This window comes from Orycteropus afer, unplaced genomic scaffold (assembly GCF_000298275.1).
Source record: "Orycteropus afer afer isolate SDZICR_OR568_19922 unplaced genomic scaffold, OryAfe1.0 scaffold00235, whole genome shotgun sequence".
Classification (NCBI taxonomy): Eukaryota; Metazoa; Chordata; class Mammalia; order Tubulidentata; family Orycteropodidae; genus Orycteropus; species Orycteropus afer.
In genome coordinates, this window is record NW_006921822.1 from 1610123 (window position 1) to 1628204 (window position 18082).

General features: G+C 39.9%; 1 protein-coding gene across 1 annotated transcript; it reads left to right on the plus strand.

The window, feature by feature from the left end:
• The first annotated feature begins 393 nt into the window (after positions 1 to 393).
• On the plus strand, positions 394 to 9442 carry ODAPH (odontogenesis associated phosphoprotein). Its single transcript, XM_042782077.1, is given in 4 exon segments — positions 394 to 460; positions 947 to 983; positions 9132 to 9395; positions 9397 to 9442. Coding segments are annotated over 4 exon segments (414 nt in total).
• Positions 9443 to 18082: the final 8640 nt, after the last annotated feature.

The window sequence follows — 18082 nt, forward strand, 5'->3', positions numbered from 1 at the left end:
CTAACAACAACAACAACAAACTACACAAAGGGAAACAGTGTTGATTATTTCCTGAACAGATTCTTTCTGTTGCAGACTGAGACCCCTACACACAAGTATAGAGAAGGCATTCACATGGGAAAAGATTTGAGGGGATTAAAAAATTGTCAGGATGTAGTTGTGCAAAATCTGACTCCAAGGAGAATGAATGATGTTTGGCTGCCATTACAAGAAGCATATGGTTGATAAATACTGTCTGGTATTTCCTGGATGATTTCTTACCCTCACACTGCATGCCCTGATCACTGTGGTCCACTGTGCAGACGCAAATCCCCTGAATCAGGCTGTGGGTGACTCACACACCCCCTTTAAATCTGCATTGGGTTCAACCCAGTGATTGCTGAGGTAGAAGCCATGGCTGGGAGACTCTGCTTCTCCTTCTGGTTCCTTGTCTGCTGCTTGGTGGTAACTGTGGCAGAAGGTAAGGGGCTTGTTTTTATTCTATGTGAGTTCACTAATTAACAAACTGTGGGAAATGACAAAACATGGCTCCATGATTATACATTCCTGTGAATTGGGAATATTTACATCAGCAGCCATCAGCCTGCTAGGTAAAGAGAGAGTATTTCATCATTTTAAGACCTTAGCTGCAGTCTCAGCTCTAGTTTCATGACTCTAGACACATTTCTTTCTGAGCATCACTCTCCTTATATGTGAAGTGACAATGTTGATAATATTCATTAAAATGGGGTTCATGAGGCCCAAATGAACTATCATATGTGAAAAAAAGATTCTTCATATTTAAAACACTATACAAATACTAATGTTTATTGTTACACACTTAACAGTTTCTACCTTGAATTTCAACAATGTCCATCTGTTTTATCTCCCCAGCAGCATAATACTATGCACCTGGTAAATGTTTAGGCTCTGTTTGCTAATTACTATAATTAATCATATCTGTCAGCTGTGTCTTCATACTACCTCAGCAAGCATAGATTCTGGTTTCTCTCTTTAGGATTAGATTAGAGTTGGGATTGTATTAGAATTCTCTTTAGGATTGTATTTCTCTACTATTCCTCCTCTCTTTCTTTTTTTCCCACTACAAAATCTCCAGTTCTCCAATTCTTAGAATTGGTTTGCAAAAGGAAAAGTAAGGGAAGAGAAGAGAAAAGAAGGGCAGTAAAGGGAAGTGGGCGAGAAAGAAAAGGGCAGACAAAAAGAGGACAAGAAAAGAGATCTTAGTGGACCTGGGTCTAACTTTTTTCCCACAAAATTGCTCCAAAATTTGATGCTTTTCAAGGAGCAGAGACCCTGAAGTCAAACTGAGCTCTTCCCTCCTCTCACATGCCCCTGGGGGGCTTTGCAGGGGTCAGAGGAAACCTATTTATCTCCAGACAAGGTCCCTGAAAGCTCACACCAGAATAGAGAGGTCAAAATCAAATTCAAATTCACTGTCATCAAGTTGAATCTGACTCATAGAGACCCCTCCTTAGGTTTCTGAAGCGATATCTCTACGGAAGTAGATTGCCCAGTCTTCCTTCCCAAGAGTGGTTGGTGGGTTTGAAACTCCAACCTTCTGGTTAGCAGTCAAATGCCTTAGGCACTATCCCACCAGAACTCCTGAATAGAGAGGTAGAAGCATCAGAATTGGTTGTGAAACAACCAGAGGTCATCTTGTCCGACCTCTGAGCCAGCACTGACAATCATAGATGGTAAATAACACTGGGTCCCCAAGACAAGGCCCCCAATCATCACGTGTTAACAGTGACATCAAAAAGTACTTCATAAAACAGAACTAGACATCCTCTTACATAGCTACAGGAGTTAAAATGAAATTGTTGTTGGGTGCTGTCAAGTCTATTCCAACTCTTAGCAACCCCAGATGACTGAGTAAATGCCCTATAGGATTTTCTTGGCTGTAATCTTTAAGGAAACAGAGCACCAGGTCTTTTCTCCCACAGACTGGCTAGGTGGATTTGAACTGCCGACTTTCAGGTTAGCAGCCAGCACTTAACTGTTTGCACTACCAGGGCTCCTTATGATGAGATTTAAAAAGAAAAAAAACTACTGCCATTGAGTGGATTCCCACTCATTACAACCCTCATTGGGTTTGCAGGGTAGTAAATGTTTGCAGTAGATTGCCTTATCTTCCTTCCTCTGAGCGGCTGGTGGGTTTGAACTGCTGGTCTTCTGGTTAACAGCCGTATGCCTTAGACATTGCACCACCAGAGCTCCCTATAATAAGATTGTTGTTGTTGTTGTTATTTGCCATCAAGTCAGACCCAACTCATAGTGACCCCTCCTTGGGTTTCCGAGGTAGTATCACTACAGAAGTAGATTGCCCAACCTTCCTTCCGAATAATAAGATTAGAGGTTTCTTTTATCCACATCTAAAGAAACACTCATTGAAACATAAGAGTTGCTTTCTAAATTTGACTCACTCTCTCCAGTACTTCTCAGACTGGCCTCGAAGTCCTTCCAATGTGACTTCACTCTAGTCAAGCAGCCTATGTCCTAATTCGTTGCTCACTCACTCGTATTCTGAGCTTTCCAGACAGGTCAGTTTTGGGCCTCCAAACTTACCCTGTTCTCTTTCTCCTCCATGGTAACAGCTGCTACTGCTCCCACCTCCTACTTTCATCTCTGTTTATTGCAATTCTGCTTCAAGCCTAGCATTTAAATGCTACTGTGGAATTGCCTTCACAAAGCCTTTGGTAAGACATATAATTTTTAAATTGCAATCTCTCTCTCTGCCACCTTTGAATTCTTAAACATTCTTATACATTCTTGTACATTACCCACAACACTGTATTTGGCTCTGTGTTAAGAGATTCGTATATGTATAGTGTCTCCCCACTCCAAAGAACAGGCCCTATGTCTTTATCTTCTGCATTTGCCAGAGCACCTGATACAATAACAATGACATTGTTGAGAGGGCTTGCCTTGTAGCACACAGTGGAAAATGTCCTCTGTAGCATTCCTGGGTTCTACAGCTGTGAAATCAAAGATTTGACCAAGATATCCAGTCATTCTGGGAGTCTGCATAATGAATTGTGTTGCGGTATTGTGAGTAAATTAATCACAGGATTTTTTTTTTCTTTCTGGTTCACCTCTGAAAGCACAATAGAATTTTGCAGTGACTCCATGTGCTACTATAGAAGGAAAGAAACATACACTTACATATCAAGTGTAAAGCTTACTTCTCTTAAAATCATTCCAGTTCTCTACAAACCAGCTATTATCTGCCCAAATAACCACAGAGTGCAGGTAATTATAAAAAAAGGTCTTCTCATCATTACCTTTAAAAAAAAAAAAGTACTAGTTGCTGATATGGTATGAACTTCATATCTAGACTATAATAAACCCATTTAAAATTGATATCCAAATCCCAATAAATATTTTGACTCGGGTTTTTTTTTTATTATACTATAATCTTAAATGTAAATTATTGTTGCAGATTTTCTGGGACTGGAATTAAACTTTCACTGAGCTCCACAAAATATATAGAAAGGAACATTCAATGTCTGTCTGACCATTCATTTAATCCATCAAATATTGACTCCAAAAAACCACACTCACTGCCATTGAGTCAAATCCAACTCATAGCGACCCCTTTTTGAGTTTCTGAGGCAGTATCTCTATGGAAGTAGATTGCCCAGTCTTCCTTCCCATGAGTGGCTGGTGGGTTTGAACCACCAGCCTTCTGGTTAGCAGTCAAATGTCTTAGACACTACACCACCTGAGCTTCTGAATACAGAGGTAGAAGGATAAGAATTGGTTGTGAGACAACCAGAGGTCATCTTGTCCAACCTCTGGGCCAGCACTGACAATCATAGATGGTAAATAACACTGGCTCCCCAAGACAAGACCCCCAATCATCATATGTTAACATCGACATTGAAAAGTGCTTCATGAAACAGAACTAGCCATCCTCTTACATAGCTACACAAGTTATAATTAAACTGTTGTTGTTGGGTGCTGTCAAGTCTGTTCCAACTCTTAGCAACCCTGTATGACTGAGTAAAATGCCCTATAGGGTTTTCCTGGCTGTGATCTTTAAGGAAACAGAGCACCACTAAATGCCAGGAACTACTACTCTAGCTACAGAAGTCCCTGGGTGGGACAAACAATTAAGCACTTGGCTACTAATTGAAAGGTTGATGGTTTGAGTCCACCCAGTAACAACTCAGCAGAAAAGCCTGACTATCCATGTTCCAAAGATCACAGCCATTGAAAGCCCTATAGAGCTCTGACATACATGAGGATGCAATGAGTTAGAATTAACTCTATGACAACTGGTTAGTCTAACTACTAGGGACATAGCAGTGACCAACATCAACAATCCTGATCCTCATGGAAGTCCTATTTTTATAATATCTGTACCTTTTAGGCTCATCCTTAGTGCCCAGATTTTATGTATAAAATGTAACCAGATGGGCCTAAGAAAATGGGATTTATGCTAATGGAATCTTTCTATAACATTTCAGATTAATGGTAATAGTAGCTGACTCTTACTAAATGCATACCATGTGTCAGGCAATGTTCTGAGTACTTTATATGTCTTACTTTATATAATATTCACCAAAAAAAACCTATAAAATGGGCAGTATTATTTTCTCCATTTTATAATTTGAGGTTAAATAGCCTGCCTATGGTCATACAGTTATTAAATGGCAGAGTTCAGTCAACCTGGCTTTAGAGTTTATGCTTCTAAACCGTATCCTATTCTGTCTTTTGAAATGTTTTAAATCTGCATACAAATATTTGACTTAATTTGGTCTTGAAAGCTTGTGGCAGAGCTTTTGTCTTTGATACTCGGTGCCTGTAGTGGCATATTCCATAATGGGAAATAGTTGCTTATTAATCATCACATTATCCCTAAGAGGCTTTGCAATAATAGAAAGTGAGATTTCCTTCAGTCAATTTCATTCTACTGTAGACACTTAGGGATGAAGAGATGGTGGTCTATAAGATGGTCGTGTGGATATTTCAGTTAAGCAAGAATGTAACCACTGAATAGCAATAGTATGGCTGATGAAAGTATGAAAATGGAGTCCAAGACTGCAACAGAAGCAAACTGCAAGGGACCCTAACCCAGCCTCAGGTAGACAAAGACTTCCTGAGGAAATGAGACCTGAAAGATGAATAGGAGTTAGCCAGGCAGAGAGGGCAAGAAATGGTGCATCAGGCAACTGGAACCAACCATTTAAAGCCCATAGCCCTTGATGACTTCTGCCAAACTAGCTTTTGTGGTGCAGAGCAGGCCAGGTCAGATTCCAGTGGACTGAACATTGTTGTTGTTAGGTATCATTAAGTCAGTTTTGACTCTCAGCAACGTCATGTATGAAACACTGCCCTGTCCTGTGTCCTCTTCACAATCTGCTAAGTTTGAGCCCACTGTTGCAGCCACGGTGTCAACTGATCACATTAAGCGTCTTTCTTTTTTATCGCTGACCATCTGCTTTACCAAGCATGATGTCCTTCTCCAGAGACTGGTCCCTCCTGATGACATGTCCAAAGTATGAAAGGCAAAGTCTCACCAGCGTTGCTTCTAAGGAGCTGTCTGACCATTCCTCCTAAGCAGATTTCTTAGTTCATGGTACATTCAATATCCTTTGCCAACACCACAATTCAAATTCTTCTTCAGTCTTCCTTATTCACCATCCAGCTTTCACATGCACATGAAGCTACTGAAAATACCATGGTTTGGGTCAGGCGCATCTTAGTTTTCAAAGTGATATTTTGCTCTTCAACACTTTAAAGAAGTCTTTTGCAGCAGATTTGCCCAGTGCAACACGCTGGCTGATTTCTTGACTGCTGCTCCCATAGACATTGATTGTAGATCCAAGTAAAATGAAATACTTGACAACTTCAATCTTTTCTCCATTTATTATGATGTTGTTTACTGGTCCAGTTGTGAAGATTTTTGTTTTCATTATGTTAACATTTAATCCATACTGAAGATCTTTGGTCTTCCTCAGTAAGTGCTTCAAGTCCTCTCTGCTTTCTGGCAGGCAAGGTTGTTGTCATCTGCATATCACAGGTTGTTAATGAGTCAGAGCTGACTCAGTGGCACCTAACAACAACAACAAACATCTTTCTAGTATTCTTTGCTTTCAGCCAAGATCCAATGGATGGATTAAATATGTGTGGAAAAAAATAATAAAATCAGTAAATTTATAGACTTCTCGTTAAAGTAAGAGAATAGAAACCAAAGGATTTCAGGGTGAATCATCTTAGATTTCTCTCTGAAATACAAAGCTAAGTAATCTACTTTGAAAGGCATAGATTTTTAGGAGGGCATTAAGGAAGATTGTTGTTGTTAGGTTCAGTGAAGTTAGTTCCAATTCATAGCAGTTTATATACAACCGAATGAAGCACTGCCTGTTCCTGCACCAGCCTCACAGTCGGTACTATGTTTCAGCCCAGTGTTGCAGCCACTGTGTGAGTCCATCTTGTTGAGGGGCTTCCTCTTTTTCACTGACCCTCTACTTTACCGAGGAAGATTTTCTTCTCCAGAGAGTGGTCCCTTTTAATAACATGTAGAACTGAAGAGGGCAGCAAATGTTTACAAGGAAACGGGATGGGACCAGAACAAGGATAAACAAAAGCACTGATTAGCAATATTAATTCAGCCAAATTTAGAGATCATGAATGGCACAAACCTACCCAGATGAGAGGCTTTAACTTTTCAAGATGTGGCAGCTTCCCAAATCAATCCCTAAAGCTCTCACAGTTTAGAACACTTGGGCCAGCCAACCAGTGACCTGAAAAAAAAAAACACCATGTGTTCAGTTTGCTGGAAGAATATGGTTTTATGTGGTCCTTCCCATATTCTTGAGTAAGTAATTGGGGCAAGCTTGTACTTGTTCTTGGAAATTCTTGGAAGAGAGTACTACACAGTATTGAACACCCCAGTCTCAGAGAAAACCTGCCTGGCAAACTCTAACACCATATTGTCAGCAGGAGGAGTTGGGAAATGGCCTGAGATTTCAGGAAATGATATGAACCCAAGAGGTTGGGTTTGTGGTTTGTTTGTAAGAGTTGGGACACACTTTACTGAATCACAGAGCTCATACTTAGCTAAACCTAAACTGATAGCAAATGTCAAGATGGAGCTTAAAAATGAGGCTAGCTTCTCCCCAGAGATTGGATTCTGGGCAGAAAATTTCATGTTGCAAAAATTTTCATGTTGCAAAAATTAGAATTGATCTACTTTTGTAGGATACCTCCAAAGACCTTATGTACAGCCAGCCCTCACAAGGACTAGTACTAACAAGTCAAGAACTAATGCTACTTCCTCCGCCTTTCTGTTACCACATGGCCTCTTGTCTTTCCTCTAAGATGCATTCCCCCATTCTACTGCTGCTCTGTGCAGACTGGCTTCTCTGCTTAGTAAACATTCACCTGGACAGAACTTGACCTTCTAGACCTAACGCCACCTCTACTAACATCTTCCACTAACCATGTGTCTTCCTTAAAATTCTTAACAGAGAATCTGACTGATTATTGGCCAGCCAATGAATGGATTGAATGTCTATCAGCAGTCCAATTAGCCATTGACAGAAGGTGTGTGTAAGACTGCCGTCTCCAGGGGATATAGGAGAACCAGAATTTCTAGAAGGGGCAAGGAACATAATACCCAATGTAGTCAGGAAACCTCAATTAAACTGTTCTAAAGGAGAGAGGATTCTTAACCCCTTTTAAGTGCTGCAGTACTCTCAACTTCTTATGGGGAGTTCATTTTTCCATTTTTCATGCTCTGCAGCCCTTTCCAAGTCTGTATTTGTAAATCTTTATGGGAGTGAGGCCAATGGGTGACACAAATAATTAATGTACTTGGTTGCTAACCAAATGTTTGGAAGTTCCACCTAGAGGCACTTCAGAAGACAGTCCTGGTGACCTACTTTCAATCAGCCATTGGAAACCTTATTGAGAAAAGTTCTTCTATGACACATGGGGTCACCATGAGTCAGAATGGATTTTACTGGCAACTGGTTTTTTGTTTTTTAGAAAAAGAGGTGTGGAGCAATTTTATAAAGGGAAGCTTGCTTTTCCATAGTAAATTCAACTGTATGAGATAGCTAGAGGAAATAACTTGACACTTGAGCTTGATCCAAATTTCTTCTCAGAAATTGCATCCTGATAATCAGTGCTCTTTCTTCCGCTGTATGTAAATGCCCCCTTCCTTCCTCTCTAGGGAATGACTTCACTGCTGGGGAAAGTGAGGAAGACCTTTTGGATGAATGGTCATTCAGGGGCAATTTTTTTATTTTCTTAACATTGGTTAAGTTCTTGCTTTCTACTGAATATTTTTTTTATCAAGGTACAATAAAATGTATACATCTTGAAGGTGTAGCTTGATCATATTTTACATCTACACACACATATGTGTATATATGTACATATATGTCTATGTGTGCTTATCCTTTATTGATGTAAACACCAGCCAGATACAGAACATAGGTTAATAGTTCCCTGGTGATTCTTTCCACTAAATAACACCAATTCCAATCCAAAGGTAAGTATTTTTTCTGATGTTTTTAAACATAATTTAGTTTTGTTGTTGAACTTGGTATCAGTGAGATCTGATAGTACGTACTCTTTTGTCTAACTTCTTTTAATCACATAACATCCATAGGATTCATTTATGTCATTATATTAGCAATTCTTCCTTTGCATTGTTGATTCATTGTATAAATATGTACAGCTTGTTTATTCAATCTTCTATTGATGGACACTTAGAATTTTTCCAATTTTAGGCTATTACAAGTAAAGCTATTAGAAATATTCTTGAACTAATCTTTTTGCAGATATATGTCCCTGTTTCTCTCCAATAATATCCTGGAGTAGAACTGCTGAGTTATAATGTGTGTCTATGTATTATTGTATTAAACTTGGGCAGTTCTTCCAAACATGTTTTGAGACTTTTCTGTTTCTCTCTTCCCATTTTTCTCCCCTGCTGCCATCCTAAAGTATCTTCCTTTTACTTCTGTTATCAGGCCTGATTCCTAACCTACATTTTCCTCTCCGCAGGACAAGAAGGGGTAGTCACCCCTCCTGGAGCCTCACAAAACAACGTGGACCCTACAGACTGCCAGATCTTTAAACTCACTCCTCCTCCTATCACAAGGAAGCCAGTGACAAAGGTCAAACCTATCACAAGGACACCCAAGTGTCCCTTCCATTTTTTTCCACAAAGAAAGCCTAGAATTCATTTTAGGTTCCCATACAGACCTTTCCTCCCTCCAAAGTGCAACCACCGGTTTCAGTATCGACCAGTTTTTTGCCCACCTGGCTGCCACACTCCTTGTTACAACTATTTCCCCAGAAGAAAGCTCTGGAGAGAAAGTTCATCTGAGGAAAGCTGAAAGATAAAAGAAGCCCCAAACTGAAGTGAAAGAAGGCAATGCCACAGAAAAAGCAATAAAAAGATTTCTGTTATCTCTTTCCAAACTAAAACTATTGGATTTGGAGACAATATTGGCTTATAGGTTATTCATGTTTTGCAACATAGTGACAGCAACTACAGTATTCTGATCAACTTTTTATGATTACAGGATATCTATGCAAATAAAATCTTAAGATGGATGATTCCAATAATTAATATTCATACTGAGCTGCCAGAAGAATCAATCCCTTCTTCCGAGTTGGAGTGAAGAGCATTTAAATAAAGATTAATATAAGCCAAATGAAGATACTGTTTTTCTACTCATTGGGAAGCTTACAGAACAAGGTGCATTTACAAAGTGAACTTTAAAACAAATGATAAAAACTAAAGCAAAACAAAATTGTGGGGAGTTTGACTATAGACAATACTTTAAAGATACTGTAAGCTGAATTGTTTTTGTCATTACTTGCCATCAAATCAATTCCAATTCATAGCAACCCCATATGAGCAGACTAGAACTGCCCCTTAGGATTTTCAGGCTAAGACTACACAGAAACACGTTGCCAACCATTACAGCCAAGTCGCCTCTGGATGAGTATGAATTGCCAAGTTTCAGTTAGCAGTCCAGCACTTAACTACTTGTGCTACCCAAAGATTCCTATAGACTGAATTACCTAACTCAAATGACTCTTTTCTTTAATCGTAGTATCTAAATTTATTTTAACGTTAACTTTTTCAGCAACCAATGCAAATTAGTTTCATATGTATCTCACTGTTTCTTCTATTGTTGTCATATAGATACTAGCTAAAATGATATACTTCCTCTAAAACTTTCAACTTGGTTCTAGTCTCAATGACCTGATTAAAAGATTACATGGATGTTCTTGCGACTCTGGAACTCAACAGACATAAATTCACTCAGCTATGGGAACCTTGTATTCTTGGCATGCTATATGAGAAATAAGGAGCTCTGGTGGCGTAGTGCCTAAGGCACTTGACTGCTAACCAGAAGGCTGGCAGTTCAAACCCACCAGCCACTCCTCGGAAGGAAGGTTGGGCAATACTGCCTCGGAAACCCAAGGAGGGGTCGCTATGAGTCAAGTCTGACTCAAGGGCACATAACAACGACAACAACATATGAGAAATGAATCCCACAAACTGTATTCATTGGCTATTGTCTGGCCGCTCTGTAAAAAACTGCCTTCTGTTTGTGCCACTCATCTTGTCTATGAGATAGAAATTTTGGTTTTACATAGGGACAGTGGCTTACACTCGTTCCTCCTAAGATTTGTAAAAGTTGATCCTTCTCTTGCTTCTACAGAAAAAGAAAAGAAAACTTGTTGACATTGAGTCAGTGGCACAAATCGTTTGCACTGAGCTACTGATCAAAAGGTTGGCCATTTGAATCCAACTCAGTGACACTTTGAAAAGAAAGGCCTGGTAATCTACTTCCATAATATTACAAACATTGGAAACCCTATGGAATGCAGCTATACTTTGACACACACCAAACCAAACCAAACTCACTGCAGTGGAGTCATTTCTGACTCACAGCGACCCCTCCTTGGGTTTCAAGGAAGTATCTCTACGGAAGTAGGTTGTCCAGTCTTCCTTCTGAGGAGTGGCTGGTGGATTTGAACCTCCACCCTCTGGTTTGCAGTCAAATGCCTTATGTCCTATGCCACCAGAGCTCCCGCCACACATACAGGATCACCAATAAAGAAAGAACAATATAGACCTGAGAATTCTGGGGATGGTTGCCAGGGAAAAGGAGAGAGAGAGGGGAAACCATCAAGTGGTGTTAATGTGCTATATTTTAAAAAATTTAATTCCCGTTTCTCATTTCATGTTGTTGTTTTTGTTAATTGTCATCGAGTTGGTTCTGACTGGTAGAGGTCTTATGTGTAACAATGAAATGTTGCCCTTGTCCTATACCATCCTTACAATTGTTACTATGTTTGAGACCATTGTTGCAGCCAGTGAGTCAAACCATTTCCTTGAGGGTCTTCATCTTTTTTGCTGACCCTCTGCTTTACCAAACATGATGTCTTTCTTCAGGAATTGGTCTTTCCTGACAACACAACCAAAGTATATGAAACAAATTCTCACCACACTCACTTCTAAGGAGCATCCTGGCTGCATGTCTTCCACAGCAGATTTGTTTGTTATTCTGGCAGTCCACAGTGTATTCAGTGTTCCTTGTCAACAGCATAATTCAAATGCATCAACTCGTTCTCCATCTTCCTTATTCATTGATCAGCTTTCACAAGCATATGAGGCAAGTGAAAATACTACGGCTCAAGTCAAGTCGACCTTAGCCTTCGATGTGACATCTTTGCAAAAACTTTCCTTTACTCACTTCATAGCAAGTTTTTAAGAACAGATATTTGCTTCCAAAGTACAGGTTTAAGTAAAAATGTACTTGAAACCCTCATAAAGAAACTCTATATTTTGTTAAAAGCCTTGCCTGCTCTTTTTTTTTTCTTTTTCTTTTTTTTTGGTTAGTGGGGACAGAACCAGGAAACAGACCACCCCGGGCAAACTTAAAGATAGTTAAAAATTTGTATTTGAATCTCACCCCCCTTGGGAGCTCTGATGGCATAGTGGATAAGAGATTTGGCTGCTAACCAGAAGGTCAAGGGTTCAAACCCACCAGCCACTCCATGGAAGGAAAAAGGGACAATCTACTTCCATAAAGATTTACAGCCTTGGAAACCCAATGGGGGTCACTATGAGTCGGAATCGACTAGATGGCAGCAAGCTTGGGTTTTTTGGTTGTTTTTTTACCCCTTATAGATGGATAATTAAGAGACAGATTTGATATGGGTGAAAGGAGTTTAAAAAGAAAACAACAACAACAAAAAAGGAAAACAAAGTAAGATTAGCCATTATTTGATAGTTTTTGAAGCTACGTTATGTGCATAAAAACAAAAACCAAACTCACTGCCGTGAGCTGGATCCAACTCATAGCCACTCCTCCTTGGGTTTCCAAGGTGGTATCACTACAGGAGTAGACTGCCCAATCTTCCTTCCGAGAAGTTAGCAGTCAGATGGTTAGCAATCACATGCCTTAGACACTACACCACCAGAGCTCCCAGGTTATGGGCATATGGAGATTCATTGTACTAATCTTTGTTTCCATTTGAAATATCTTATAATTTTAAAAAAGTATTTTAAAGGACTCTCACCTCCCTTTCTGGACCTTCACTTTATTCTGGCATGCTTACCTAGGAACTCAGTGCCCTCATGGTGTTCTCAACTGCCCACAACCAACTTGGTTTAACTGGGCATTGCTTTCTCAAACACTAGAACTTTTGCCATCCAAAACTCAACTATTCTGAAATTTAGTCCTGTAATGTTTTGGCAGGTGATATGTAAATCTCAGATAAACTAAGACAAACTAAAGATAGATTAACAGCCTAAACATGTTAAGCACTGTATCCATTATAGAAAGAAAGCTATTCCTGTAGTTTCATAATGAGTGCCTTTATCAAAATAACTCTAGACAGAATTGTGTCATTCCTCACCATGGAACATGCATAAAGTTGTCTAAGTGAGAAGCAGTTCGCACCTGCAATTAAAACCATATGCCTTTGTGACTTAAAAAAAGAAAAAATGTATTATTTCTTTGGGTTAATAACTTACTCTTTTAAAATGCAATGATTCCTAGCAGGTTTATTGACTCGGGAAGATGGTCTTCAGTGAGTAATGCCTCAAAGTGAATTCGTTTATCAAATTGTTTCTCCTAACATATAGGTAGGATTAGCTGCTTTGAAAGCAATGAGAATCTGTTGGAAGGCTATGTTGTTGTTGTTGTTGTTTGCCATTGAGATGGACCCAACTCATAGCGACCCCTCCTTGGGTTTCCAAGGCAGTGTCACTACAGAAGTAGATTGCCCCATCTTCCTTCTGAGGAGTGGCTGGTGGGTTTGAACCACCAGCTTCTGGTTAGCAGTCAAGTGCCTTAGCCACTATGCTACCAGGGCTCCTTGTTGGAAGAGTATAATAACTCTCAAATGCATCTTCTGTTGTCCTGTTAGGTGCCATCGAGTTAGCCCCAACTCCTAGCAACCCTATGTACAACTGAATGAAGCAATGCCCAGTCCTGCACCATCCTCACAATCCTTGCTATACTTGAGCCCATTGTTGCAGCCACTGTGTTAATCCATCTCCTGAGGGTCTTCTCTTTTTAACTGACCTTTTACTTTACCAAGCATGATCTCCTTCTCCAGAGACTGGTCTCTTCTGACAACATGATCAAAGTACCTGAGACAAAGTCTGTCCTCTCCCGCTTCTAAGGGGGATTTCAGCTGTGTTTATTCCAAAACGGATTTGTTCATTGTTCTGGCAGTCCGTGGTATTTTCAAATGCATCAATTCTTCTTCAGTCTTCCTTATTCATTGTCCAGCTTTCACATGCATATGAGGCAAATGAAAATACCACGACTTGGGTCAGGCACACCTTAGTCTTCAAAGTGACATCTTTGCTCTGTAACACTTTAAAGAAGTATTTTGCAGCATATTTACCCAGTGCAATATATCATCTGACTTCTTGACTGCTGCTTCCGTGGGCATTGATTGTGGGTCCAAATAAAATTATGTTCTTGACAACTTCAATCTTTTCTCCATTTATCATTGTGTTACCTATCAGTCCAGTTGTAAGGATTTTTCTTTTCTTTATATTGAGATGTATACCATACTGAAGGCTATCTTTGATCTTTATCAGTAAGTGCTTCAAGTCATCTTCACTTTCAGCAAGGAAGGTTGTGTCATCTGCATATCACAAGTTGTAAATGAATCTCCTTCTAATCTGCTTCATATAGTCCAACCTCTCAGTTTATCTGGTCAGCATACCGATTAAATAAGTATAGTGAAAGGATACATACCTGACGCACATGTTTCCTGATTCTAAACCCTGCAGCATTCCCTTGTTCTGTTCAAACAACTGCTTCTCGTTCTATGTACAGATTCCTCATGAGCACAATTAAATGTTCTGGAATTCCAATTCTTCACCATCTTACTCATAATTTGTTTTAATCCACACAGGTGAGTGCTTTTGCATAGTCAATAAAACTCAGGTAAACATCTTTCTGGTATTCTCTGCTTTCAGCCAAGATACCCCTGACATCAGCAATGCTGTCCCTGGTTCCATGCCCTCTTCTAAATCTGGCTTGAATTTCTAACAGCTCCCTGTCAATATATTGCTGCAACTGTTTTTCAAATTGTCTTTAGCAAAATTTTACTTGTGTGTGATATTATTTTATAATTTCTGCATTTTGTTGGATCACTTTCTTTGGAGTGGGTATAAATATGGATCTGTTCCAGTCAGTCTGTCTTCCACATTTCTTGCCTCCAGCATCATGTCCATTTGTTGAAACATCTCAGTGGGTCAATTTTTAGAGCATTGATTTTCACCAATTCCTTCAGTGATTCATGATCATATGCTACCTCCTGAAATGGATGAATGTCAACCAATTCTTTTTGGTATGGGAACTCGGTGTATTCCTTCTATCTTCTTTTGATGCTTCCTGCATCATTCAATATTTTCCCCATGTTTTGTTGCTGTTGCTGTTATGTGCCATTGAGTCGGACCCAACTCATAGTGACCCCTCCTGGGGTTGCTGAGGCAGTATCACTACGGAAGTAGATTGCCCAACCTTCCTTCCGAGGAGTGGCTGGTGGATTTGAACCACCAGCCTTCTGGTTAGCAGTCAAGTGCCTTAGGCATAGAATCTCAATATTGCAACTTGAGGCTTGAGTTTTTTCTTCAGTTCTTCCAGCTTGAGAAATGGTAAGTGTGTTCTTCCCTTTTGGTTTTCTAACTCCAGGTTTGCATGTCTTATTACAATACTTTGTCTTCTCAAGCTACCCTTTGAAATCTTTTATTTATTGATTTATTTTCATAATTATGGAGTTTATAAGGGAAGTAACAAGGTACAATTTAGGATCAAGAATGACTCAGGATGTAGTTCTCCAATCAGGATAATTCTTTGGCAGTGGCTGCAAGCACGCCTCTCCCTCATGGCTCCTGGGCCCACGTGCTGGCCTCTACCCTTGTCAGGCAAGGGTTAGAAAGTTCTTTAGCTCCTTGATAAGTATCCAGAGGCACCCTACTCTGCCAGAAAGCTAGGAAGCTCATTCACCTCTCTCATTCCATGGGTTGGCAAGATTACTGTAACTTCCTCATTCTGTGGTCCAGGAAGCCTACTGCACCTTCTCATGTCAGTCTCAGGGTGAGGTTACTCAGATCACAGCCATTCAGGTCTGCTACAGGGATCCGCCTGATCTGGACACATCAGCTTAACTCTTTTTGGCATCTGATTAAATTTAACTGAGGTAATATTATTCCTTTGCTTTGAGACTTACAAGGTATCAGCATGGCAAAATCTTTAAGGTTTAGATTTGGCCACTATACTCCAATCCTGCAGTACCTCCCCCTTAGTCCACTCTTTCACAGTTACAGCTTCCATGATTACAGTTTGTTTTTTTAATTATGATTTGGGTGAAACTCTGCAGAGAAAATTCATTTTCCATACAGCAATTCATACACATGTTGTTTCATGACATTGACTGCAATTCCCCACAATGTAACAGCTCTCTTCCCATTTCCTCCCTGTAATTACCTCTTCCCTGTGTGCTTCTTTCCTGTACATCCCTGGCCTCTGAGCTATCTCCCTGTGCAAACACTGCTCTTCTGTTCTCCCATGTTTAGTAACTGATGTAAATGCTCACCCCATATGCCTGTCTACTGTTTCACTGGAAGCCACAAGAGTGAATTCAGTTCCAGACCTGAAGAGTAACTGGGGGTCATAGTCTCAGGGGTCTCACCAGGCTCTATCAGACCAGTAAACCTGGGTTTTTTTGTTTTTGTTTTTTTTTTTTAATGATTTTGAGTTTTTCTCCACATTGTTCTCCCACTCTATTCATTTTCTCCTGCACTGATCCCTTTCCAAGTGGTTGACAGTGGTAGGCAGGCACCATCTAGTTCTTCCGGTCTCATAGTCATATAGGCTGAGGATCGCATGGTCTATCAATTCCTTGGACTAATTGTTTCCATGTGTCTTTGGGTTTTTTCATTCTTCTTTGCTCTGGAGAGCTCAAGGAGAGACTCATTATTGCATCTAGATTACCACTTGAAAGATTTTAACACCTTGGTGGCTACCCACCAAAGTACAATGTAGAACAATTTTTTTGTGTAGTATGTTATGCCAATTGAGATTGATGTCCTCTGGGACCATGGTCCCAAGCCCGCAGGTCCAACTACTTGCTCCCTCAGGTTGATTGGCTGTGTCCAAGAAGTTATCATAACTTTGCCCCTTGTTAGCTCTCTTATATATTTGGACTTTCTTACAACTCATACAAATATGTATGTACAAATATCATCTGCCTTTGAAATTTTCTGTTCATCTCTTTTACTTCATCATTTCTGTCACTCTCTTTAGCTACTCTTATTTCAAGAGCAAGTTTCAGAGTCTCTTCTGATATCGATTTTCATCTTTTCCTGTCTTTTTAATAATCTTCTGCTTTCTTCACATATGATGTTCTTTTTTTTTTTACATATGATGTTCTTAATGACAACATACAACTTGTCTGGTCTTTGATCACTGGTGCTCAATGCGTCAAATCTATTCTTCAAATGAACTCTAAATTCAGGTGGGATATAATCAAAGTCATATTTTGGCTCTCTTGGACTTGTTTTAATTTTCTTCAGATTCAGCTTGAACTTGGATATGAGAAATTGATGGTCTCTTCCACAGTCAGCTCCTGGCTTTGTTCTGACTGATAATATTGAGCTTCTCCATTGCCTCTTTCCATAAGTGTATTAGATTTTATTCCTATGTATCCTTTCTGGCAATTCCACCACTCATCTATCAGTTTGTTGTACTGTAGTGGCTTACATGTTGCTGTGAGGCTGAAAGCTATGCCACTGGTATTTCAAATACCAGCAAGGTCATCCATGGTAGGCAGGTTTCAAGAGATCTTCCAGATTAAGACAGACTCAAAAGAAGGAATGGACCATCCACTTCTCAAAGAATTGGCCAGTGAAAACCTCATGAATAGCAGTGAAACACTGTCTTATATATTACTAGAAAAGCTAATGAATAGCTCCAAATCATTGTCCGATATGGTGCTGGAATATGAGCCCTTCAGTGTGGAAGGCACTCAAACTACAACTGGAGAAGAGCTGCCTCCTCAGAGTAGAGTCTACCTTAATGATGTGAATGAAGTAAAGCTTTTGGGACCTCCATTTCTTGATGGGGCATGACTCTAAATGGGAAGAAACAGCTGCAAACATCCATTAATAATTGGAACATAGAATGCATGTCAATATACTGTCAAGACAAGCAGTCAGGACATTAGACGATGCGGAGCATTGGGAAGGTCAACCATGAAGGAACTATTTCAAGTGCTGAGGAGCAAGGATGTCTCCTTGAGGACTAAGGTGAGCCTGACACAAGCCATGATACTTCCAATTGCCTCGTATGCATGTGAGAGCTGGAAAATGAATAAGGAAGACCAAAGAAGAGTTCATGCTTTTAAGTTGTGGTGCTGGCAAAGAATGCTGAAAGTACCATGGACTGCTAAAAGAACTAACAGATCTGTCCTGGAGGAAGTGCACCTGAAATGCTCCTTGGAAGTGAGAACAACCAGACTTCATCTCACCTCTTTTGGTCATGTTGTCAGAAGAGACCATTCCCTGGAGAAGGAT